Source organism: Lutra lutra, chromosome 9 (genome assembly GCF_902655055.1).
Source record: "Lutra lutra chromosome 9, mLutLut1.2, whole genome shotgun sequence".
NCBI lineage: Eukaryota > Metazoa > Chordata > Mammalia > Carnivora > Mustelidae > Lutra > Lutra lutra.
In genome coordinates, this window is record NC_062286.1 from 25,676,646 (window position 1) to 25,704,109 (window position 27,464).

General features: G+C 32.9%; 1 protein-coding gene across 1 annotated transcript in view; it reads right to left on the minus strand.

Moving 5' to 3' along the window:
- Positions 1-509: 509 nt before the first annotated feature.
- Positions 510-27,464, minus strand: part of MEMO1 (mediator of cell motility 1) — a 123,482-nt gene continuing 96,527 nt past the window's right edge. Inside the window, 3 exon segments of the mRNA XM_047744152.1 lie at positions 510-11,883; positions 13,246-13,350; positions 23,796-23,872. Coding sequence (XP_047600108.1) covers positions 11,752-11,883; positions 13,246-13,350; positions 23,796-23,872 — 314 coding nt within the window. The 3' untranslated portion in view covers positions 510-11,751.

Genomic DNA, 27,464 nt, shown 5'->3' on the forward strand with positions numbered 1-27,464 from the left:
ATTGTTTCTTAAGAGGGATAATATTGTTTAAAAAATGACAAATAGGGAAAAAAGCTGTACCCCTTCTGATGTGATGTGATTTAAAAAAATTCAGACTGCTGTGTTGCTTTAGGCTTGCACAATTTGCTCTATTATACACAAAGGAACCCCATTCAAGAAGAAACTAAAAATCCATTTTTATTAATAGTTTTTTGAGGGAAAGAGAAACAACATATTACATACATGTTTACAAACATTTGCATAAAAAGATTTTTCCTTTCCTTTGAAAAGATATATTTTTCATTTGGCAAAAGATTAGAACATTATTTACCATAAGCAATGAAAGCCAGCACCTTTAGAAACGGTCATATCTTCTATACACTTAGAGGCTACGTAAACTGACACAGAACTTTAGAAGAACGATGAACTAAAGCAGTGTGGTTGATGGTAGGACTGCCCTGTTAGGAGATGGCACGAAAGTTATGAGTGGCAATTAAGAATATGAAATATAGTAATTCCATACTTAGAGGGTCTTACTCTCCAGGAGGAAGAGGAAAAGGAATAGCAAAGAGTGAGAGGGAGAAAGAGCAAGAAGGAGGTTGGTTGGGGGGGAGGGGAGAGCTGTTATTTCGGGGAGGAGGAGCCGGAGCAGTGGAGAACACTATGACAGAGGGAGAATGAGCCCAACGTCGTGTGTCCAAGCAAGCACGGCTCTGCTGCAAGGGTGTTCTCTCTCCGCAGCCCCAGTCTCCGTTAAATACAGTTACCGGCTAAGGATACCAGAGTATGAACAGATTACCTCTCCAAGAAGCTACCAGTTTAGAGCTACCTTGAAGGAGGACGTTTCTCTCAGGTAAGGGCAGTCTTTTCAGAACTTTAAAAGCAGGCTTTTGCTATTTTTGTTGTTGTTTCTAATATACAAAGAAAAAAATACAACAAAGAGGAAAGGACACAGATCAATATCTTTTCTCTCTTTTATCTTAGAGAAAATGTCTTCTTAAACGTTAAGAAATAACAAGCATTACAGAATTAAGCCAGTAACACAAGTGAATTACCTGTGTCAATTAACTAAAAACGGGAAGAGAAACAGATCAATCTTGGCTTTTACCGCTTTAGTGCCTACACAGATAGAAGATAATTAAAACATACAGTATCTTTTTCTTAGGAATAACCTATTTGTTTTCAACAGAGCTTAGATTTTTAAAACCAGTCTTGACTATTCATGGTTTTTGTCCCATATTTTGCATTATAAGCCTCATTATCTTCATTCTAAGGAACATTTTCTTCACTGAACATGACAAAAATCCACACGCTCAAAAATCTCAGTATCTCTATTTTACTACACAATCCATCTGTTACTTTCTTGAGGGTGTTCCTAGGCTGATCTGCAAATGAGTCCAAAACTTGGAAAGTCCAAAAAGATTCTTATTTTTTTAAGAATATTAAGTGATATAAGCTCTGTTATAAAAGAGGGAAGTAAAGTATATCCCCTTAGTCACAGTACTGTTCATCTTGGGCAGAAAAATGAAAACTCAGTGAAAGTAACTCCTTTTTCAAATACTTAGTTTTCCTAAAATTGTAGAGAAGAGGCCAACAATGTAGACATTAAAAAGGTGGGGGGAGGGGGGATGATAGGGTAGAAATTAGTAAGAAAAGCTAAAGATTCTAAGCAGAAAGCTTTTCATTATCATGTAGTATTGAAATTACTCTAAAATTACTCTAAAAAATATCACTCTAAGCCATTTTACAGTAACAGTAACTTCAGTCATATGAGTTGGGCACAGAAACCTGAAGCTATTATGGACAGACATCTCCCCAGCTAAATTTAGCTCTTTAGAGGTCAAATTTCACGCACAGAACCAAAGTTCCTTTCAAGTAATAAAGTAGCAATGACTTAAATACAATACTTATTTACCTATATTTCTATTACAAAAAAAGAATTTAAACCTCCATTTAAAAAATAATCATATATGAATGTGGAAATTAAAAAAACATTTGTTAATGAAGTCTCTACACTATGCTTAAAATAGAAGTTACAATCAAGCAATTTTGAGTCCAACGTTATCTCTATTATAAATACTTGAGTAGAAACTGATAGCCTTTAGATATTCAATCTGAACTCTATCCAAAATGCCAAACCTAAATTTCAGCTTGTTTTAGTACTAATAATTGGTTTAATTTTTCGCATTCAAAATGTAAACATTTATTTAAAAATTATTTTTAAGAGATAATAAAAGTGAGGATTTTTTAAACAGGAAAAAAAAAAGGCAAACAAGGTATGATAAGGTACAATATTTTCCCAACATACAAACAATTCTGAGAACAAAAATTACAAAATCAGCTGTGGCAATTATGGAAATCTGACTTTAAATAGAAATTTTTAAAAAATTTTAACTGTTAAAACTGCATCATTGTTTTATCCAAGTTAATTTTCTCTGACAACTGTACCAACCAGAACTTTCAGGAAAAGACCTACCCTCCAAGATTCATCAAATTAACAAGCATCCAGAAATACAACATTCTCAAATACAAGTACTTCACATTAATGGAAGGCAGAGAGCACTTTATAACTTTAAAAAGGCCAGGTTCTATTTAAATACTTGATATCAGAAGTATGTATAACTGGCCTACTGGTGACAGAAGATATGTAAACTTTTTTGAAAAGAGTCAATTTTTGAAGCTTGTTTTATTTACATCAAGTTATCATGAAATTGTTCACATTTAACATAAGAAGTCAGCTTCCAGTAAGGACTTTATAAAAAGATTTTCCCCATTATTAATCACTTCAACATTTAGTGTTCAGGAACCGGGCCAGCTTTCTTACACATTTAAAAAATCATTTCTGCTTCTTTCTTACACCAGATTTCAATCAATCATGTTGAGATATTTGAAATCCCAAAAGCCTTGTCCACATTTAGTAATAAATTAGATAGTTGTATGGATGTAGCACATCTAAAAAGTATTAAGATCAATTTTTTGAAGTAATAAAACTTACATTTACAAACAAGTGCACTTTAACAGACTCTAAGCTTATTCCAATATGCCACTGTGGAGATTTTGGAAAGAGAGTTTCCACTTTAGAGCAGTTTAAGGTATCCCAGGAGAAAGTTAGACTTATTCCTTCATAACTAACATTCTTCCCTCTAAACCATATCATCCAGTCTAATCACCCAGCTGAGTTTTGAAAACGTCTAAAAGACAAATACAACCTCAAAGGTCAAGAAATGTCCTGTCATGTACTCAAAAACAGCAGAATCTGAAGGCACCACAAGGCAATTACATTGAGGGAAAACACTACGTATATACTCTCTGCTATTTCTGCTTAAAAAAATACAGAGGTGTTTTAACATGTTATTTTATAATCAGAATAGCTAATTAAAATATATTCCTCAAGTGTTTTATTTTCCTATAGGAAAATATTTGTGCATGCTAATATTAGAAGAGCCCTATAAACAGAACTACAAACCTGGTTAAATTCACCTCTGTTCCATTTCGCAGACCACATGAATAGAGTGTATATTTCAGACACATACATCACAATTTTTAAAGAGAAAAGAAAGAAGACTGATAATTAACATATGCCTAAAATGAATGTCTCCCTCACTGTTTTATTAAAAACATATAAAACCAGTGTTCCTAATTTAAAAAAGATATCAAAGATTTATAAAAGATAAACTTATCATGTACTAAATTTAATGTAGAGTTTATTCAAATTATAAACTCCATAGTCCTTAATCCTTAAAAGATCACAAAAAAAATTATTTCTTTTTTTAAATTAAGTAAGCTCAACACCCAACATTGGGCTTGAACTCACAACCCCGAGATCAAGAAGAGTCAGATGCTCTACCAGCTGAGCCAGCCAAATGCCCCTCAAGTTTTAACAATAATCACAGAAAAATCTTTGGGGAAATTATCTGTACAATCAGTGTTAGTCAAGGCTAATCCTGGTCCCTGATTATAAATAAGCAGGTTCTGGTAAGAAATGAAAAAGTAGAATCCAAGTAGAAAATAACCCATAATTTTGGCTGAATCAAATTCTGTTTAATTTCTACCAAAACAGATAACCCACTGTGACTTCTTAAGTCATTTGGATAATCAGTCTATATTTTTTTAGAAAGAAAGAACGAACAGATCCAGTAGAAGAAGTTTCACCGAAGATACTTAGCTTGCATTTCTACCTAAGATTTTTTACTTTGAATCTTTCCTTTGCCATGAAATGAGGCGAAGGAAATTAAATTGAACATGGATGTAATTACAAGACAAGCTAAAACAGAATACTAAAATACCTGTTTTAGATCTTGTTCAAAATAATTGTCTTTTTAAACAAAATCTTTCGTATCTAGAAAGCTAGTAATGACTTATTTCCCAAAGTCAAAAGTATTTCAGTGGTCTCTGTAACAGAGTCTGAGACAGGATTCTAGACAAGAAGCTCATTTGGTGAGGTAATCCCAGGGAGCACTGATAAAGTAATGTTAGTGAGACAGTGAAGAGGAAGAAGAAAATAATACATATTTTAACAGTTTTCTGCTGTGGGCAATGAAGTCCTTTCCCACTGGAAACTCTAGGAGACAATGTGAAACATGCCTCAGAGTATCACCAGAAGGGCAAGGAAGCTAGAGTAAATATCCTCCAACTCCCATCATCATGGCTGAGGGCTGCTCCCCAGGCATTATCTTCCTAGCACTTCCAATCTGCTCTGTGTGTAGGTAAGAAATCCACGGCAGAGTCGCAGGTACTTGCAGGACACTTAATGCATGACTGGAAGGGTGAGAGCCAAGTTGTCTGCTGCAAAGAATTCACTATCAGTAACTCACATACCAAATAATATCTTAAATTTCATTTTGTCAATGTCCCATTACAAAGCGCAGTGCATTTTATATAGCAACAGAAAAGAATGTTAGCCCTTCCAGAAAAGAAAATAGACATCTTCAGAATTAATAAAAGTATGGAGTACTTTAATCCACCAAAAGAGGTCTGTTTTTACCTAAATTAATCAAAGTAGACATGTACAAGAATGATTCCCATTTTTACTGAAGTGCAACATCCCTCACATTTGAATTCAACATACCTTAGTCAGCACCAAAAACAAAACACAGGAGTAATAATATGGTATAGCATCTGTAACAGACTGAAAATTAAAAAACCTGAATTTTTGTCCTCACTTTGATACTAACTAGCCATACAAACTTAGGTTAAGTCATATTATTTGTATGGGCCTGCCTCAGGTTCTCTACCAGTAAAAATAAGGCAATAATGTCTGGCCTACTTATTGTTGAGATTAAGAGGAAAGAAAAAAGTTGTGAAACTTTTTAAAAATTAAAAGTACAATACATTAAATAAGGTATCTTACTATTTTCACAAAAAAATCAAAGGTGGAAAGGAGTTATATTATTCAATTCTAACCCATGTTAATAAGGAAATAAACTCTGCTCTAGGAAAGAAGAGTGACTTGTTCCAGGAAATCAATGGCAACTTGCTGGCAAATCTGAAAATGAATTCCAGTGAAAAAGAGTTCACAGTATCTTTCTACTTGAGAGTTAGCTGAATATGTCACTCAGGCAAGAATCAGCTAAAACTGATTTTAATTGTTTTTAAAACTTTATACCATTTTTAAATGCCAGTAAACATCAAAAGATCCTGCAAAATATGAGCTGAGAACCATGGGATGGATCACTTACACTAGCATTCATTTCATCTAGCCCTACAAAGAGCCTAGGAATATTAAATTCTACCATCTTTTAAAATTAGTAAGGAAGCTGGTTTCCACAATTGAAAACTGAAAATGGAAAAAGCCAATTAAAACAGTGTTTCCAATTAAAAGGTTTATGCTTTCTTGGCCTTAAGAAAACACTCCATCTGAAGATTGCCTTTTGTTCTCCTTGCTTTAAAATTCATCAAAATTGGAATAAATACAGCTGAACATCTACTATGTTATATTTGAATGGATAAACTTTAAATGGAAAGAAAACTTCTTAGAAAAAAATTTCCATTTATAAAATTGTTAAGCTAAAAATGCTTTTATTAAAATCTAGTCCAACAGTCTAAGCATTTAATTTAAAAAACTCACCAAACTGTCATTCATGCCATTTGTATATTATTCTAGGGTTTTTAGTTTTCATATTTTAGTACTTTTTACTTAAATGTAGATAACATCACATTCAGAGAATATTATGATCAGAAAAATTAAAATATTTTCCAAAAGCTGCACTGGCAGATGTAAAGACCAGAACTCAGGTCTTGCTCATAGCCAAGTACACTTGACCTTCAATAGCTTAATAATGGTATTTATATGCTCTTTGGTTTCATTATTAGGATGACAGGAAAGAAACAGGACTATAACTAGTAAAGTTACAACCTCACTATACAGTATGAAATATACATTTGAACATAACTTACAATTTATAATGAAAAGCCAATTGTATTATATTATGGCTTTCAAAATCAGAAGAACTGGCTTTTAAAGTTTTTTCTATTATCTTATAGTATGAAGGCCAAAACCTTCTATTAGAATTAAACACACACACATATATAATTAATGTGATACATCTTGGGCACAAGCCACTCTGAAATTCCCAGAGAACCTTTAAATAAATGACAAATCTAAAACTCTAAAATTATTCACATAGTACCCCAAGGAGCAGCATGTATCAATAAACTCAGATAGGCAAACAAATTCCATCCACAACAGTGACTTTGAAAAGGCAGAAGTCTCAGTTACCGGTATTACCAAATGTAGAGCACAGTCAGTGATCACAGTGTGACACTCCACTCAGTTGTATTTACAAGGTAAAAGAGATAGAAGGCAGAATGTATCTGCCAGCTCCTCTTGGTTCCCTTCCTAATATTCTGACATTAACAGGTAAAAAATAGCAAGCTCCTTTAATACACTCTTCTGCTACAGATATGGCTCTGTTTTGATGTTCAAGAAGCACCTGTTTAAGAAAGTAAAGTCACTGATTTGAAGACCAACTTAAATTCATTTTAGTAAATAGAAACTTCTAGCTTGTATTTAAATGTTTTAACTAAAACAAAAGTATATTTTTATTCTAAAGGTCCACTGTTCCACCACTAACAAGTAACAATCATCAATTTATAATCTATGTTGAAAGTTAGAGTTAAATGATCAAATTGATTTTTATTTAAAAATTATTGGCATTAATAGTTTTATACACATGAAATAAATTCCATTTTATTTGTACTAATTCCATTAGCTTTTTTTCAGCTTGGTGTTCCATAATTTTAGATAACACCAATAATATACCCAGGTGATGCTGATGCTGACAGCACAGGATACTACTCTGAAAACCACTGATCTAGCTTTTGAGGACTTCCAATGTTTTTTAAGGACACAGCTTATCTGCATTTGGAAATTCTCATATAGAACATCAAATGTAGAACCGGAAACTTCCATTTCTTAATTTTTCCATCTAGAACAACACAGAACAATTCTATTCCTTCCTACACATGGCAGTCACCCAAATATTTGAAAACAAAACAAAACACTCCCTCTCTTTAGATCTATCTTCTCCAAAATGAGTATTACCAATTTCTTTGATTGTATCCCACTCTCCTAGCACTCAGGCCTTTCATCATTCCAGATGCCTCCCTATGAACACTATAGTTCATCATGTCCCTCTTAATATGTGGCCCTTAGAATTTAACACAATAATATTAAAGCTTTAGCCCGAATGTCAGAGTGCATGCCTGCCAATCAGTAATAGTTCCCTAACCACATTACATCTTTCAGCAACCATACCATAGTACTTCCCAACTGATCCAGAGTAAATGAGAACAGAAGAGTGTAGTAACTTTTCCATCAACTTAAAGTTGTTCAAGCTAAATAACTCTTTTATTCTCAGTTTATGTCCTTCCTAAATATTGGGGATTGGGGCTACAGGGCTAAATATTAAGGGACAGTGATGGAAGATGGTAGTTATTTTTCCAAAGTCTTTACATGGCAAAAGAGAGTCTCGCATTTCACAGATTCTATTAAATCACTGGTTTATGTCCAAGAATACTCAAGGACAAAGGTTAATCTCATCCATCCTCTAGTACTGTGTAGGTAGCCAAGTGCTTAGAATAATTTCTATAATTTGAAACAACTAATCACAATCTCATCACTCCTTTGATTAATTTATAGCAGCAAAGCAAACCTCCCAGTGGGATTCAGCAAATAAAAGGGCTTCAAAGTGCTTTAAACACTAGTTCCTAAGACTTCCTATTTTTCTTTACCCACTTCCCATTTCCCTTTATAATTTTAAATAACATTCAAACCCAACCAAGTAGACTACATCAAATTAAGAGAGGGTTAGAAAAGTAGAAACTTACAATCATTTGTTGCAGTTTAAATTGCTAGACAATAATTTGAACTATAAGTAAACTATACCATCTAGGACAGGGGACAGTAAACCATGGCCCATAGACCATATCCGGCTGTCTTTTTGTGTAAACAGAGTTTGGCGGTTCAGTCAAACAACAGCCACACCCATCTGTGTACCCATTGCCTGTGGCTGCTTCTGTGTTACAATGGCAAAGGTGAATAGTTGAAACAGACCATATGGCCTAAAAAACCCAAAATATTTAGTATCTGGTCTTTCACACAAAACACTGGCCAACCTCTTATCTAGAGCAATGAACTACTGACTACTAAAGAAAACTTTGTGACCTGCAACAATAATCAGTGACTAACTCAGGACCGACCACCCATACTGGAATATCTAAATATGAATATTGGAATATCTGAATAGTCCTTTATCCTACTCTGTATGAAGATTTGTTGCCCACCCAAGACAAAGCATTCACTTACCTGCTCACTGAGCTAATCTTTAACATACATGTGTCAAGGACTCACTAGTAGAATAGTGAAGAATCCATGAACATACTGCTCTGTGCAATCTACGGTTAAAAAAAAAGTTGCTGCAAGTAACTCGAATGCATGTAATAAAGAAGAAACTGTACAGAACCACAGGATAATTTCCTTTACATTTTAGATTTCAAATACAAAACACTTTTAAGGCACTGAAAAGTAGAAAAGCTTAAGTTCAACAATTTAGGTAATATTAACTGCATTAAATAATGCAAATTAATTTCCCTTTTGTGTTAAAAAAAGACTCATTTTTATATTTGTAGAGTTGAAATCAAGATAAAACATCAAATCTAATTTCATCATGTAGCTTTTTAACATTATAGAATGTGCTTAAAAGATCACCCCACATTTTACAGATGACAATGTCTCAATAAAACATGAAGTATTTATGTAAGAGAACTAATTATTGGCACAGATAGAACTAGAACTCAGTACTCAACTCTCACTTTGGAACTCTTTCTACTTCATGATTGCGTATGAAAGACATGCTCATATTCTAGAAAAGGGTGGACTGATGTTGAAATAGTCTAGAGTTTTAAATGTACAGTAAACATATTCACAGGGGCATATAGCCCACTCAGCCTAAGCAACCCTCTTGTGTTTTTTACTAATCAATCAACTACAAAATCAGAGAAGGAAAAAAACTGATTGATGGTAAAGCCACTTATCAGAATGATGAAAAAGAACTGCCAATTATATCCTTAACAAATGGTCAAAAATTTAAAAAAATAATAATCAACAGTGGAGAAGGGGCAGTATGATGGATACTCACGTATTGCCAATTTGGTACAAACTTTCTGAAGGGTAATTTGGCCATATTTTAAAGTGCCTAAAAATTTCTCACCATCGAAACCAATTATCCCATTCCCAGGAATGTAACCTAAAGAACTAATCTATTATAGAGTTCAAATTTTACAATTTTATGAAGATGTCCATCCCACTATTATTTATAATTGTGAAATATTAGAAACAATCTAATATCCAAAGAAAGAACTGGTTCAGTCAAGGTGTATGTATTCATACAATAAAATATTAGGCAGCCATTTTTTTTTAAATCACATTTTCAAAGACATGGGAAGTACTTAGGAAGTTATAAAAAGTAGGGTATACAACTATATGGTCAGTATAATCTCAATTTGTTATTATGCACACACACAAACACATATACACACTCATACATATAAATAGCATAGACAAAGACTGAGAGGAAATACAAAAAATATTAACAGTGTTATCTCTGGATAGTGAAATTGCAGATTTTTTTCTCTTCTTTATCCTTTTCAGTACTTTCTGAATTTTCTATTATAATCATGTATCAGTTTTATACTCAGAAAATAATAAAAATTCACTGTAGTCAATTTTGAAATTTTTATAGTCTATATAATAAATAAGGAATAAATATTTATAGTACTCAAAAGTATACCTAAGTGATGGGAAATAAATCATTAATATGTAAGAGTATAATTTCCACACATGTATAGGTGGATAATTTTGAATCCAAAAGATAACATTATTTTTTATTTTTTCTCAATTCTTGAGTATAGAAAGTTGATATTTAGTAAACAAGAAATGCAAATCTTTAAATAAAATTGGTGCAAGGCGTCTAAAAATTGTGCTATTCCGGCATCACACTGAAGATACAAATGCTCTCCAATGTAACGTAGATATCCAATGTTAGACTGAAATAGATATAACCTACTACATGCATGGTGGCCAATAATTACCTAATCAGATTATATATATATTTTCCCCCCAAAGTGACTAGAAATGATCTATGCTAAAAAAAGAAATACAACACCATACCATTATTTTAGTTGGAAGAGCCGCACCAAAAATCATGACAAAAACTTTGTAGAACTGTAAGAAAATCCAGTGGTTTTTTGTTTTGTTTTTGTTACTGTTAATGACTTCTTGCTAAAAATTTAAGTAAGAGAGTCAAATTGTTTAAAGCACTAAAAAAGCACAGCAGTAGTATACAGTCTGCAATGATTTGAAAATCACTAAGAACACTCTTCAATATTTCCTCATTTGCAGACTACTGCCTATCAAACACGATCTTTGAAGGAAAGGACTATATCTGTTCTTTTACCAATCTTGAATTTATATTCTATTATAATATAGTAATGACACAAAGTGATGTCACACACAAAAAGCCAAACTGTAGGTAATTTTAAAAGCTAACTTCAAAATATGATTCTAATGTCTGTGATAAAAAAATCACATAAATATGTAAAATATAAAATACATCCTAACATAGTTTTTACATGAGCTGAAGTTTACCACTTTTAACATAAAAATTCTGAGATGGAATTCATAAAAAAACAATTTTCTAGGTACCACAGAGCAATAAGTTTAAATCAGACTATTTTGAGTTGTGTAGCCCTTTATTAGCAACTAAAATAGAAGGTATCTGTTGTACAACACGGGTAGTAATTGACTATAACTGGAGATTTATTATATTCTAATACAGATCATTTATAAATGCAATTTCTTTATTAAAAAGCTTCCACCCTTTTTTTGTTTGTTTGTGTACAATTTGCAAAACTATTCTGAAAGCGGAATATATGTGCACAAGTCTGCAAAGAGTGCAAATTTAGGATATGGTAAATGCTTTACAAGTTACTTTCCAAAAACTGTCTGCCACAACTGGGCCTTTACATTGCCGTCTTTTTTGATCAAAATATTTTGATGCCAGCCTTCCTTCCACTGCCCTAAACTATAAAGCATTTTTTAATGAGTTGAAATTAAGGAAGGACTACACCTACTAGAAAAGAAGAGAAGAAAGTTCTATTAGTTTGAGGTTTCAGAATCCCCCCAAACCAGGACCAGTATCTTGGTAAGGGCTAGGCGGGGACCCCGGACAGAGAATGAGTATGTGCAGGTGGCATCCCTGAGGATTCAGAGCTTCAGTGGACCGTGAGTGCTCCCGCTGCATAACTCACTGAGCTGTCTTGCCAGTTTCTACACTGGCTTGACTGGGCATAATTCAAAAAGGAAAAGCTCATATTCATTCCATTCTTCTGGAGCTCTGTGATAGCCTAGGGGGGGAAAAAAAAACTGGTTACGACAGACCTCATATAAAAAGTAAATACCTCTGTGTTGGTGTCTTAACTTTGTCCACTTCACAGCTGAAGCCTAGATTTTTTACTCTTCTCTTGATTTGTTTCTTGAGCTTCTTTTTATACATTATTAAACAGGAAAAAGGAGTTCCTTACTTTATTCTCTCAAAGAATTTCCCCTAATCTGACTTCTTGATAAAATATCAGTCATCTCCCACCCTACCCTTGTTATATTTAACAAAGCCACTTCAAGAAACATGGACCTTTCTCTCTTTTCTCTAAACCAAATCATAGCCACTTCTGTCATGAAATCCTGGTCTCTTCTTTGTCTAACTTTGACTAAATATGAAATATATATAAATTAATTTCCAGATCTAAGGGGTAAACCACAATTTTTACTTTATTTGTAGATTGGTTCATCATTTATTTTATTAAAATTTTATTTGATCCAATCTAAATTTCTAATTTAGGAAATTAGTGTAGCTTACCTAGTTTAAATTTCAAGAATTAGTTTCAGCCCTGAACAGGCTTTACTTCCAGTCAATACTGCTTAAAAGAAATCATTCCTAAAAATCCACAATGTACTATCTTTCAAATTATACTGAACTAACACTGTAGGGTAGGTTCCTACCCTGCACTATTCTAGACTATCACTACCTTCTCCATTATTTCTCTGCCTCCCCAAACAATGAAGGCATTATTGCTTCCTCCTCCCATTCCTGAATATACACACACTTTCTTCTCTATTAAAAAGTCTCACATTTTCTTTTAGGAAAGCCATATTGTTTTGTTTATTACAGGAAAAATGAATATTATTATCTCTTTCAAAAATCCAGCTACCCAAAACTTCTGCCTCTTACTATTATTTACATGAAATACTGTTTTTGTTGTAAAGAGAAAAATATAACACACGATCTGTCTCATGTTACTAAATTATGAATATCTGAAGTTCAAGAACAGAATTTTCCATTTATTTTTAATAAAGTCGAGAACATTAAATAAAACCAAAAAATTAATAAGGTTACTTATTACCAAGGGTGGGTTTGATTTATATTTGTAAAGAACATATTGGAACTGGCTGTGAGTCAAGAGAAAAAGTAGGTTTCTATTCTAAATAATTTTTCTGTATTTAAAAGAAAGTACCGACCTATCTCCCAGTAACAAATAACTTTATTCCTGTGAGCAAAATAACAGAAAGCTAAATTATCTTAAAGATACTAGGAAAAAAAAGTTACCTAAAAGCAATGTTCATTATAAGGTATCACAGATGATAACAATTAAGACATTTTGCAACATCACAGGATCAAATGCTAGAAATCAAGATTTCCTAAGGATACTCACATTTAATAACACCCCAATGGGATGTCTTCCACATATAGTATTATGGTATTTCTTCAAGTAATTGCTAAAAGATACAGGGTCTAGTTGTTCTATAATACTCATACCCTAAAAAAAGAAGAGAAAAAGAAAATGAAAGAAAAAGTACACAATTTATTATTTCCTAATTACATTTTAAAACTGTTACTTAGAGCTAAACATAATTTTTCCATTAAGGAGAAGTAAAGAAAATACATTAAATAATCTTTGTGAAATATCAAACTCATTCATCAAAAGTAATCTCATTATGCTTAGCTCCCAAAAATATGTACACTTGATTAACAGAAAACTTTCAATCCTCAGTTTAGTTTTTTCTGACCTCCTGCTATGTTTCTACACCACCATCACCAATTACCACTTAGCTCACAACCCTTAACATTTCACAATTTTACATTTTTCTTCTATAAATGTATTTACAAAAGTAAATCTATTGCAAAAATTAACTTTGCTATATGGCAGGGTTTTTTTCTCAAAACCATCATATTCCTCCTACCACTGGCATAAATAGTTAAGAGTTTACTGCAACTTAGCTAATTCCATAACATACACTTAAATAACAGTGTGCAAGGCATTCTGAATTATCAGTACATGATAAAAAGAAGATACCACTAAGAAAAATGTTAACATAGTTTTAATTAACTTAAAGCTCATAAAAGATAAATGTTTAAGCAAAATAGGCCTTTTATGAACTTTTTAAAATAAAGTATTGGCCTGTCTCCCAGTAACAAATAGCTTTATTCATGTAAGCAAAATAATGGAAAGCCAAATTATCTTAAAAGCTTTTTATCTCTTGGGGTACTTGGGTGGCTCAGTCAGCTGAGCGTCTCTTAGTTTTGGCTCAGGTCATGATCTCAGAGTCCCGGAAATGGGCCTGGCCATGGGCTCTGCACTCAGCAGGAAGTCTGCTTGAGATCCTCTTCCTCTGTCCCTTTCCCGCCCTCCCTTCCCGCTCATGCTCTCTCAAATAAGAAATCTTTAAAAAAAAAAAAAAAAAGAAGAAGAAAGAAAGAAACCTTTTTATCTCTTTATACTTTCAATTGGAATGCTTTATTTTTAAGATTTTAATTCAGGATCAAAAAATTTTAGGACTACTATTAAAACAACCACTATGACTTGGACATTTATTCATACTAAATTCCATACCCTGCAAATGCATTCAAATAATGTGTTCATAATACAGTAATATAGAGCAATTTTAATCAAGCAAATAAATCAATGATTCTCACTCTTTCATTCACCAATTATCTTACCTTGTTTCTTATTCAGGTAAAATGTTTTACATTTGTGTTCTATAAACCAGATTAACATATTCTGAGAGAAATGTAAATGGTGGTTTAACTAGGGAATCAACTGATAAATTTTGTGTGGTTTTTAAATTATATTTCAATATGTTTTAAAACAACCGCAGTGGAAAAGCATCTAGAGTAATCAGATGAACACTCATCTGAAAAATGATAGTAATCAGTAGGTGATATAAAAATACTGAAGTGGTGGCATCAAAATTTAATTTTATAAAGAACCTGTTTTCAGAGCATTCAAGTCATTCATAAACATCATCATACTTTCCTGCAAACAGGAAAAGACAGGTATGTGCATGTAATCAACTTTCAATTGACTGCACATCAATTAGCCACTCTAGACTTGTCCACAATCAGTGTTTAATGCTAAGCTGTTTCCCTCTGCAAACTAGGAGACTTCCAAGTCAATAGTCTCCAGTGACATTTGGTGCAAATTCAGAGAAATATGAACAAACTTAAAAATTAAACCTAAGATAAATAATTAGTACCATAATTCTGGTTCAAAGAATATCACAAAATATATTTCTAAACCAAGCAGTAAGGCAGAGATGGAGTTACACAAATCTCTTCCCCACATATGGATAATCAAGATATAACTCCCTAAAAATGAAGGAACTAAGGCATAAATAAGGTTAAAAGCTTGCCTCTGAATTTCTAATCTGAGGTTCTTTCTCACTCACTAGTCTGCTTCATGCAGCATAAGAGACATACTAACAATTCTTTAAATACTCTCACAGCTATAATTGGTACACACATTTTAAGAGAACTTTTAATGTTCTTGGATGAAGTCTAGGACAGCTTACTTTAAATAGAACTCTACTCATTAATATATTATGTGACACTGAGGTTCTGAGGTACGTGTTAATGTTAAAATCTTAAAGTACATTTTGAACAAACTTACCACATTCATATGCTGACATGAAGAATTCAAAGACAGGAAAACTAATGATCAAATTTGTTAAAAACAAAGAATTCAAGAAATTTCATATAGAAAGATATAAAATAAAGTTATGAATGTAGAGAAGACACTACTAAATAAAGTGTTTGAAATTAAGATATAATGGTTAAATGACAATGGGGGAAAGAAAAAATTGAGATGATGGAAATTAAGGGATAAAATTTAAATATTTAATCCCCTAAAGTGTATTATGTACCTACTAGGGCAAGAATCAATTCCACTACAATCATTCTCTGACAAATAAAGATAATGAACAAGTATGCAGTTTTATAAAGAAGGGATATAGAGAAAAAATAAGGCTTTTCTCAAGAGTGAAATTCTCCAATTGGAAAATTCACAAAGTATGCAAACTATAGCAATAATCATAATGAGAGACAGGGCATCTATTAAGTAATACAGAACACTGGCAAATATACTTTTGTATATATTTATATCTTAATATTAACAACTTTTAAATCATAGTTACCAAAATTTCAAGAAGATGAAAATGTTAATTTGATACTACTGCCAACAGCCAAAATTCCAAGATGAAGAAACAAAGTACTTCCCCACTAAGCTTAGTTAACTCTTCTATTACTTAAAATACTTGATCAATGAATCTGAAGTCCAGGTGATGAAAATTTTACCTACGGCCTAGCATATTGAGAATCTGTTCACATGAACTTAAATCCAATATGAAGCAGTGAAGATCTAAGATAAAAAGCGTTATCATAAACACCAAAAGCCAATATCCATCATGATTTGGGTTTCTGAGAAATTTAGGGGCTTCAGCAAGAAATCCTCAGATTGAAAGCTAATTCCGTACTGTGAGGGGGAACAAGAGCAGAGGGAATCCATCATTATGCTGAATCTCTAAGCAACGAGTGAAAGCTTGTAATGTTAAATTCCAACTGACAATTCTAAACTGAACAATTTTAACTTATAGAGCTGCAAATTCAGGACTCTGATAAGACAACAAAGATCTTCCCTTTTAAAAAAGTATATATATAGGGACACCTGGGTGGCTCAGTTGGTGAAGCGTCTGCCTTCAGCTCAGGTTATGATCTTAGGATCCTGGGATCAAGCCTGAATTGGGGCTTCCTGTTCATCAGGGAGTCTGTTTCTCCCTCTCACTTCCCCTCTATGCTCTCTCTTTCTCTCAAATAAATAAGTAAAATCTTCTAAAAAATTTTTAAAAGTTTGTACATTATAAAATATTTAATTTAAATTTAATTTTAAATACTATCGCCAGAAGCAATCTCCATCTATAGTAACAAACACACACACAAAAAAAACAAAACTATTTTAGAGGAGTTTAAGAAATTAGAACTAGAACCATAGGTCTTTTTATTATGAACACTTAATTAATCACCATATTATCTTGTGAGTAGGCCTCATTTTTTAAAGTAAGGATATATATTTATGTTGGAGAGATGGATGTACATTTAGGTGGACAAGGTGGGAAAAGGAAATATTCTGTCTGCTTTTGGTAAGAGGCATCAAGAGAAAATCTTACAGTCAAAGAAATTTTATGGGAAAAAAAAAATCACCCTAAAGATAGCAGTGCTAAGAAGCAATATATTAATAAGTAGCTATCTTAAAAGATGATATTATAAAACCTTATACCAAAGACTACTAAAGAAACTATTGGCTTGAGTTCAAGAAAGAAGTATAAGTACACAAATCTGAACAATTTCACTTTCAAAAGAGTTGAAAGAAAGAACGGTAGCTGAAGTTCAAATTAAATGAAGTGACTACTAATAAATTTGGAAGGAAAACATATTGTAAGGATAACTACAATGACATTTTCAGAGTCTCTTTGCCAAATCATAAATAATTTGGCAATGTCCATAATGAAATATTGGTCTATATCAAAAGTGGCCCGGAAAAAAAAAAACAAACATGATTATGTGATATATATATATAAAACATATATGTATGTACTTATGTACGGTTAATGTTTCCAGTATGTAATATCAAAAGTTCACAAAAATGAATGTCTTAAAATATGTTCTGCTTTGTAATTACTGAAATTACAAAGTTCTAATTACCAAAAACATGATCAGCAGCCAATACTAATATAACACTTTTAGAATCTCCTGTAACTAGTTACTTTTTTTCCCCACTTACAACATTTGGAAGATCCAGTTTATTTTCCTATATATTTTTCTTTACATATTTTTTTTTCATATAACTCCATTCCAAGATCGTCAAATGCTAGAGACGTAATTATTTTGTAGTAAGAGGAACAGCTATTTTTATTTTGCTTTGGAACCTAGAAACACTTTACTTATTTTAGTAACTCTATTTAATAAGACTTTTCTGATAACAAAAAAAGAGCTAAAACTAATTAACATACTAATTTTGAAAAGACTATACCTAAGATTTTATACCTAAATAATTTTTCATCCTATCAAACTTTCAAAATGTGTAATGATTACAATTCAGAACTGATAACATGTTTTAATACTTTATACAGAGAACACTTCCAATTATATTTGCTCTGAAAAGACTGCATATAGAAACTAAGATACTGGTTCTCGAATGAAATTATTTATAACATAAAATGGCACTTTAGAAAAGGAATATACAGAGGGATAGTCACCATTTGGTTATACTAATCAATTAAGAAAACACGTTATATAAGAGCTTAATAGTGAGTGTACATATATATATAAAAACACATATATATAAACATACATACATGACTATATGTATAGACCTATCCACTCTTATTATTTTAATCCACTTTAACCCCCAGAAGTGACTTACAACTTGAATTAACAACATGCTAATAAAAGAACAGAATACTTACGAACCATTTGAAAATTCTATATATAAACAGAAAGGGACCACAAAAATCTGACTCCAAGTCAAATATTATATCAAATATTAAATTCAAATGTGTTAACAAGAAGCAAATATTTAATATTCAGAAATTATATTCCAGACTAAATAAAAATTTAAAAATTATGCCCTGATTTTGGACATCTAAAGTAAGGTAAATCAGATGCAGATTTAGAAGTCAATATTAAACTTACTGGTTCTGTGTACCCTTTTTGAGCAAAAATTTCTAATTTCAAAGACTTAGAAGCTACCAAAAAAGGCAATAACTATAGAATTATGAGAATCCTGCCAATGGGTAATTGTTACCCTTTTTGTTCTGCCCCAAAGTAGGAAACCAAGGTCTATCTGTCTAATAAAAATATACCTCAAGAAAGGTAAGTAAAGCTAGTCCTCTTAATATAAGCTATCAATATAGCATTAGAAGAAAGGCTAAAAGAATAGTTAAGTATGGATGTTTATATATAACACATAGAATAATTAGTAAAATAATACTAAAGTGTTTAAATGTGCCCACAGTTCTAAAGACTTCCAAAGGATGCTATTATGTTCAGTGACTTCAGAGTACCAGATAAACTAATACTTTAGAGAAAACACCTCTCTTAATTCACGGATTTACAAATTTTTACATGTGCAAAATTAAATGCTGCCTAATTAAAGTTGGCAAATGATTTAAAGAGCTGAACAGAAAGCAAGAGGAGATAAATAGGAAATTTCTTCTACTCAACAGATTAGAGGCCATCGCAGGACAGTGCAAATTCACCTACAAAACAAATTTAGGAATAAAAAGATGTTGGGACTCTTTCCACACTACCTGAAGGCACATCTCCAGGGGCACTATGGGCAAGTCTACTTTGAAAAAGTCCCATGGGTGACTGAAATTGTAAAGACAAAGTTAAGGATTACTATAAGTAGACAATCTCTCTGACCATCTACATGTCTGTTACTTAACTCCAGACCTCTTGAACTTATTCCAGACCTCTTCCCCAGGCTTACAACCAATACAGTCAATTCTGTAGCAGAGCCCTTCTGAATGACCTCCAAAGTAATGTAACTAGGGGTGCCCGAGTGGCTCAGTCTGCTTCTCCCTCTTCCTCTGTCCCCCCGAATCTTGTGCTCTCTCTTTCTCTCTCAAAAATAAATAAAATATTTTAAAAAATAAAATAAAATAATGTAACTACATCATTTCTTTGTACTTACATGCATTTCTTACCCTGGAATATAAAGCCCTACATTATCCGGCCTCTGCCTATCCCTCTTGCCACAGGTGGTACCACTCTTATCCTTATCTACCATACTCTTGCAACACCGGCCTTTTTTTTTTTTTTCTTCCCCTTCACACTCAGCCTCTTTCCTATCTTAAGGACTTCGCACAGGCAGGTCCTTCTGTCCAGAATGCTCTTTCCTCTGATCTTTACTTGGTTTGGTCCTTCTTATCTCTATCGCAGTTTAATGTTTCTCCTCAGGGCAGTCTTTCTCCAACCACTTAACCACCAATCACTTGAATCATTTACTATTTCAAAATCCTTTCAATATTTTCTGTACAGCACACATCACTTTTGGAAACTAACATATATATATATATTTATAAATATATGTTACTTGTTTTTAACGAGTAAGGATATATATATGTATATACGTTTATTCTAACAGGAGGAGATACATTAAAAAAAAGAGTAAGGATATATATGTATATGTATATGTATATGTATATACATATATATCCTTACTCTTTTTTTTTAATGTATCTCCTCCTGTTAGAATAAAAGTTCTGTAAGTAAGTGTAAGTAAGAGTAAGTGTGTTTACTGCCCTAACACCAAGGGTGCCTAGAACTATAAATGCACTAAAAAATAATTGGCAAAATGAAAATCCAAATGCCAACTTGACATCTCCACTTGGATATCTTAAAGGCAACAGCAAATATAACATATCCTTAATGTGATTTATGATTTCCCTACCTCCTAAAATATCAGTCCTATCTTCTTGGGCTTTAAATCTAAGTGAACAGTACCAATACCCAACCAGCAGCATAAGCCAGACATTTAGGAGTTATTCTTGATACTTCCTTTCCCAGCAAGTTCAATCAATCTCTAAGTCCCATCATCAATTTGTCTCTTATATGTACTGATTATATCCACTCTGTCCCTCTCTTCCACCATCACCACCCCATCCACTGTCTGAATTACCATTTGTCACCTGGATTACCAAAATGGTCTACCCATTTTTCCTTTGACCTCCCTCCTGTGGTCTGCCACCTGTGACACTGCAGCTGTACGAGCTATTCAAATACAATCTGATCTTACCATTTTCCTATTTAATATCCTTTAAACAGCCTGTTCTAGGAATGCCTGGGTGGTTCAGTCAGTTAAGTGTCTGTTTTGGGTTCCCGTCACAATCTCAGGGTCCTGGAATTAAGCCCCGTGTAGGGCTCCCTGCTCGTGTGTCTCCCCCTCCCTCTGTCCTGCTCGTGCTCACACTCTCTCTAATAAATAAAAATAAAATCTTCAAAAAAACAGGGATGCCTGGGTGGCTCAATCAGTTAAGCCTTTATCTTTAGCTCAGGTCATGATCCCAGGGTCCTGGGATTACTGCATCAAGCCCCTTACTCAGCGGAGATCCTGCTTCTCCCCTCTGCCTGCCACTCCCTCCCACTGCTTGTACATGCACACGCTCTCTTTCTCTCTCTAACAAAAAATAAAATAAAACCCTTAAAATAAATAAAATAAACAGCTTGTTCTAGATCTCTAGCTTCATTTCTCACCACTACCTCCAGCCCATTCATCCACCAATCCACTCAACAATTGCATATATTGAGTACCCAATGAAAGGCTGATACAAAATGGACAAAGATCCTGATCTCATGAAGCTTACAGTCTAATAGGAGAGATTATCACCAAACAAATCAACAGATAATAAGTCACACAGTAATTAATACTTAAGTAGGGTAAGGTCATGGAACAACTGTTTACTGTAGGGGCATAATGGAAAACTATGGGTACATTTTTGGGTTGTCCCAATAATTAAAAGATACTAGTGGGTGGTATCCAGGCATGCTGATTGTCCTATAATACAAGATAGTCCCACACACAAATAATTGTTCTCATCCCATAACACTCTTGATATGTCTACATTGGTGAAAAACCTGGGCGTGTGGGTGGCTCAGTGGGTTAAGCATCTGCCTTTGGCTCAAGTCACGATATAAGGGTCCTGGGATCGAGCCCCGCATTGGACTCTCTGCTCAGTGGGAAGCCTGCTTCTCCCTCTCTCTCTCTGCCTGCCTCTCGGCACTTGTGATCTCTCTCTCTCTGTCAAATAAATAAAATCTTAAAAAAAAAAACCTGCTAATAATTATCTAGACCCTTAACTCTATTTTATACATAAATACTAATAAGTTTTACATGGTTTTAATATACAGATTTCCAAGGAATGGCCATATTCATATAAAGTAAGGGAAGGCTGTACTTTGTTTAGTTTACAACTTTACTAGGAATTGCTCACCATTTTGGAAAATCAAGTCACCCAGCAATGCACCTTAGTAATATGAGTCACAAACATACCTGTTTAGGTTTGGATTAATAGCTGTTATAGTAATGATACAATGTGTAAGCATCTACTTCATAGTGTCTTCTAATATAGTTAGAATTCGGGCCCTTATAGTATTAAAAATTTATTAGTTTATCATAAATTACTTTCTCCTTATTTCTTTCTCATATTACACTTAGGGTATTCACTTAATTTAATTATGTATATAGGAAGATTATATTCATTATTTCATTCACTTGAAAAGTATTTACTGAGCACCTACTAATGTTCTAATCACTATTCTAAGCACTGTGGATACACTGGAGAACAAAATAAATATCCTGACTAACAAAACTATAATAAATGAGTAGGATATTTAGTTTGTTGAAAGAAAAACTGCAGCACAGTAAGGTACGTTGGGAATGCTAAGAAGGTGGAGTGTATGATGCAAAATTAAACTGGATAGTCAGTGCGTCTTGCTGGGAAGGTAAAGCTGAGCAAAGCCACAAAGTCACACAGTTACATACAAAAAGGGCCAAAGCCCTAAGGTAGGCACATCTATATCATCCTCACAGAACAACAAGGAGAGTATGTGCCCTAAGTAACTCTTACAGCTCCATATAGGAATAGCTTCTAAGTCTGTTCAACGACTGCACTGAAAGTTCCATTAAGTGAAAGACAATGTTTTATCTTCTTAATGTCTTCAATACTTCACAAAATACCAGACACACAGGAGACACCCATTAACCACTTGCTACATGAAGAAAACAAATGATGACATAATCAGAAGTTTTCTGACGCGACTGAGAATTACGCCTCAGAAAAGTAAGATGAGAACTAGAAGCCAGGAAAGGATTAAATGATTGATGTGACATCATAAATCCAAAAGAAAAGTCAGTAGATTAAGTCCAAACAAAATTCGAAAGGTAAAAGTATTAGGCTATAATTGGATCTAAGTAACAAGATAAATTTAAATATGATAAAATCTACATATAATAAAATCTCCTGAGTAACTAAATTTGCATTCATTCCATTTGGCTTTTAATAAAATATACAAGATATAACCTACCTATGGTTTTAGATCCAGATTCCTCACTAAAATGTTTTATCTACTTTAGACTAAATAGTCTTGTACTAAAACATATGCATAAACTTTTCAAACAGTGGTAAAGTTGATTTCAACATATCACAGACTTAAAGTCTGACAGATTTAAAGACAATTTAGAGACCATCTATTTCAAGTCTCATCTTTGAGATGACAAATTGAAGACTAGAGAACTGAAATGATCTGTCAAAAGTCAAAGCCAATAAGTGATAAACCTCCTATATTTAATATTCTGTTTATAAGTTTAAAAACACAAAATGACCTGCATGACTTATCAAATATGAAAACAATTACTCCAACTACCATACTAGTTTAAGGAAAATGACAGCAGGATTCAGTGTCTGTTGTACTACCGGGCCAGATAAGAATACAATCATATTTTTAAATTCTCTACTTAAACAACAAAATGAAATGCCATTTAAGAAAATCCAAATGGCCAAAAAATATAATAATAAAATAAACTTAGAATTTGCTACGGTTGTTTCTGCTTAAAAATAAGTAATGGCATTAGTATCCTGTCATCCCTAAACCTGAAACACTCCCCCAAATAGCATCTAAAAATCTATATTTCTTTGTCTTACTAATCAAATAAAATTAAGATAAAGGAAATTTCAACTAATAGAAAAGGGATTATTTTATAATCAATATTCATATGATTGTAAATTATATTTTGCACATTTAATTAAATAAAGACAGGGAAAGAATTATTAGTCCACTATATATTTCAACATATTAAGTCTTGAATCACTAATCTAAAATCAAAGAAAATACCTTAGAGCATTAAAACCCCACACCTGAAAGACTTACCATTTTATCTAGATGTTCAATGGATCTATAAATCTCCCCCTGGGATTCATCATAGTAACTGTAACGGAACCTTTGACCTTGAAACAAATATCATGTACAAAATAAAATAGGGAAAAATTAGAAGCTAAAAAGAAAGCAAGCGCTTACCAAATAATTTCAGTTCTCATGGAAGGCAAAGCACAGCTTAAGCCTCTGAGAGAATCATTCCCAAGAGCCCTTGTACATAAAAATAAAAGGCATATTTGGGAAGTAATAAAGAAATGATATATCACCAGTGTTTTATGATGTTAAAAACTACTTCAAACTGTAGAACCTTAAAGTCACAAGCAATACAAAAGACTAAGGAAACAAAACAGCTTAAAAGTTAGAAGCATTGTTAAACATATTATATCACTCTGTAATGAAAGGTAAACCCAAAGAATATGATTCAAGGAAATCTGGTTTAAGGAAACTATCTCAGTGTAACAAATCAATGAAATCAATGAAAGCTTAGCTTTTGCTGTATAAATGCAAAGATTTGATCTCTATTACAGAAAAAAAAATGTGTAGGTCAGAGATATATTGTGGCTCATGTGATTTTTATGACATCAATAAAAAAATTTATCTCATTTTTACAAAACTCTCTACTTGAAAAAAGATCGATACAAGTGCCTTAAAATAGGAGGCACAAAAGGATAAATACAATTGTCCTGCTCTAAATAAAATCTCAATAAGAGTACAAGCACAGAACATTCACGTTTAGCTTTTCTCCAAGAAACAGAGGGTAAGCTGGAAGAAGCTTGAAAAGAAGACAGAAAACAAAAGGCTCAGGTAATAAATCTGGCTCCCTATTATAGTCATATAAAAACCAAAAGTTAAACATATTCATAAATAATTGTGGTATGTTATTCCACAGACTATGTTGTATTTCAGACACATCTACATTTGTATATCTGTGATGCCTATATTTCTTAGAACTCATTACTTTTATATTTAGCTATTTTTAAAGATTCACCAAAATACATTTGAAAGGTATATGAGTACACCAGTCATGTATGCACACATTCTGTGTCTTGTGCTTCATTTTTAGAGCAAAGTTCACATATAAAATTATTATCCTCACACCTGAGAAGATGGGTTTCTTTGGCTGGATACTTATGATTTTTAAGTTCTCTATCTTACTAAAACAAAATGATCATCTTATAAATGATGAGTGATGCAAAATAACAAAACTCTTTTGGTGTTCTCTTTTGGATAAAAGCACACATCACAGTTATCCACACTTCCTTTACTTGTTGGTTTTGATCATCTTTGATGGTCATCTTTCTAGACTATACTGTATTTCCTTAACTTTCACATTTTAACTTTGTACACACATTAATACATATGATTACTCATGTAACAGTTCTTATTTTCCCTCAAGAGCTTCTATTAAATCAGTATTACATCTTATAATTCATGATATCCTAGAATCAAGCAATAAGGTTCTGAGACAATTATCTGCTTTCTTAATATAACAACCAGTTTTATAAACACTAAGGATTACTACATGTCACCATAACTATGAGATCAATTACAATCCTTGCACTAAAAAAATTCTTAAACAGTGACAATTCATTACTCAATGCCCTTATATTAATTAACTCATTAGACATTTCTTTCAAAATTTAGAGTTAGGTATAGTTTTGTTTTTCTTTACAGAATGTACACACTTACTCCTACCTAATAGTGAGAACTATATAATTGGACCCTATTTTTCCTACTTGCCATATGGCTATTGGAAGGCTCAAAGTCAAATCTAAAGTCTGTTGCAATAACTTCTTGATTCAATTCACCGGTACTAAATTTCTACTTGGATTTCAAAGGTCTTTTGACAGAGTTGCCCCAAATCTTTTGTGAAATAACAAACAAATTATTAATCTTAGACAAGAAACTTCTGACTCACTGTCAACTGTAGTAAGAGTAATATCCTTGGAAGCAATCAAGATGAATATTTTTTGAACCTCAACTACTTCAGGTTTATACTAATACATTCTCTTTTTCTTGCTTCAGGAGATAGCTGTTAGTTTTAGCTGTCAATAATCCCTGTGACTGGGACGTAACTGTCTAATCTGAAAACTGCTATTCTTCAGGTGTACAGAAAAATGCATGTACTTTTTGATAACCATTTCTACTCAAGTCTTTTCTGCTTATTTCCAAGTTCAGAGCTGCTGTTTCAAACGACTGAAGTTGGTCAAAGCTGCCTTAATCACAAGTGGAAAGTACAACTATACTTAGAAATGCTGCCATGTTCATACGGACAATTTTCACTGTAACTCTGACTTAAAAACTACTTCTGAAGTAAGAAAAAATACATAAGATGTTTTGAATACTTTAAAATACCAAATCAACATGTGATTTAAAAAGAATGACAAAATGCACAGGAAATCGATGAGGAAATGTTTAACATTTTGCTATCTACCTCTTGCTACTCTTTAGGTGTTTGCATTTTGTAGCTGAAGAATCAAATAGAAATATTTTATGAGCTCTAAATAATGTATCAATTAAGTAGCTAAATTCACACTACATAGAGCTACTACACTGAAAAAGTATCTTACTCAAACAGCTCAACTTAGAATAATTTTTAAAAATTATACAAGCATTTAAAAATTACCTGAGTAATTCATTCTGGTCAATATACATACAGAAAGCATCTACCTCAAAGTAAATAGTTTCCATCATCCTAGCCTATCCGTTGGGGTGGAAATAGGAGGTGTGTGCACACACACGCATGCACACACACACACCACTTTAGTTACACACCTCTTGGAATTTGCAAAAAATCTTTTGTATCTAATTATCAAAAAGAAGTTTATCAAGATTTTATTTAATGAGAAATGAAAGAAATGACAACACTAGCACAATACCCTGTTCATAAATGCACCTTTAATCAAATATTTACTGTTGATGTATTATGACTTCATGTTTAACTCACAAGCAGACATTTTGTTTTATAACACTTCGAACATTCAGTAAAGCTTATGCATCTAAACTGAGCAACACAGGTGCCTCTGTACCTGGAGAACTGGACTTGTATACTTTTGTAAGTATGAATAAAGCATATCACATAGTAAGAGAAAATTACTTACCTGAAACTTATCCTTTCAGAAGGTACACTGGGAAAATGGATTCTTTGAGCCCCTGTTTTCAACTCCAAGTATGAGCTTTCTAGCTTTAAGAGCCATTGACACTGCCCCTAGGGGCAGCACAAGCTTTGGAACTCCCCTAGTGAGTATGTCAGTAGTTTCTTCAGGTGCCTTCCCTCAGTTCTTTTCAAATTCAAAAGATGAGAGGAAAAATAACCCAAGAAAAAAAATCCTGTAAAGCAGAAACCTTACTCTTTGAGGGAAGGAGGGTAGCTCATTTGTGAATCCATTCCAGAGCACGCTTTCTGAGAAAAAGAAATACAGGTAAGTAATTTTCCCATCTCCAAAGGTGACTGGTGATTAATGAGTGGATTCACAGAGTGTGGAGAGTAAGCTCCAGGGATGTCTGTTCAACACACAACAATCAACTAATGAGGACAAACATAACAATGAATGGTACAAGAACCAACACTGCTTTTTAAGTGCCTCAAAACAAAAAATTAAAAAAAATAGCAAATACCTCAACATTAAGCTATACACTGGTTTGCAGAAATAAACAATGAGC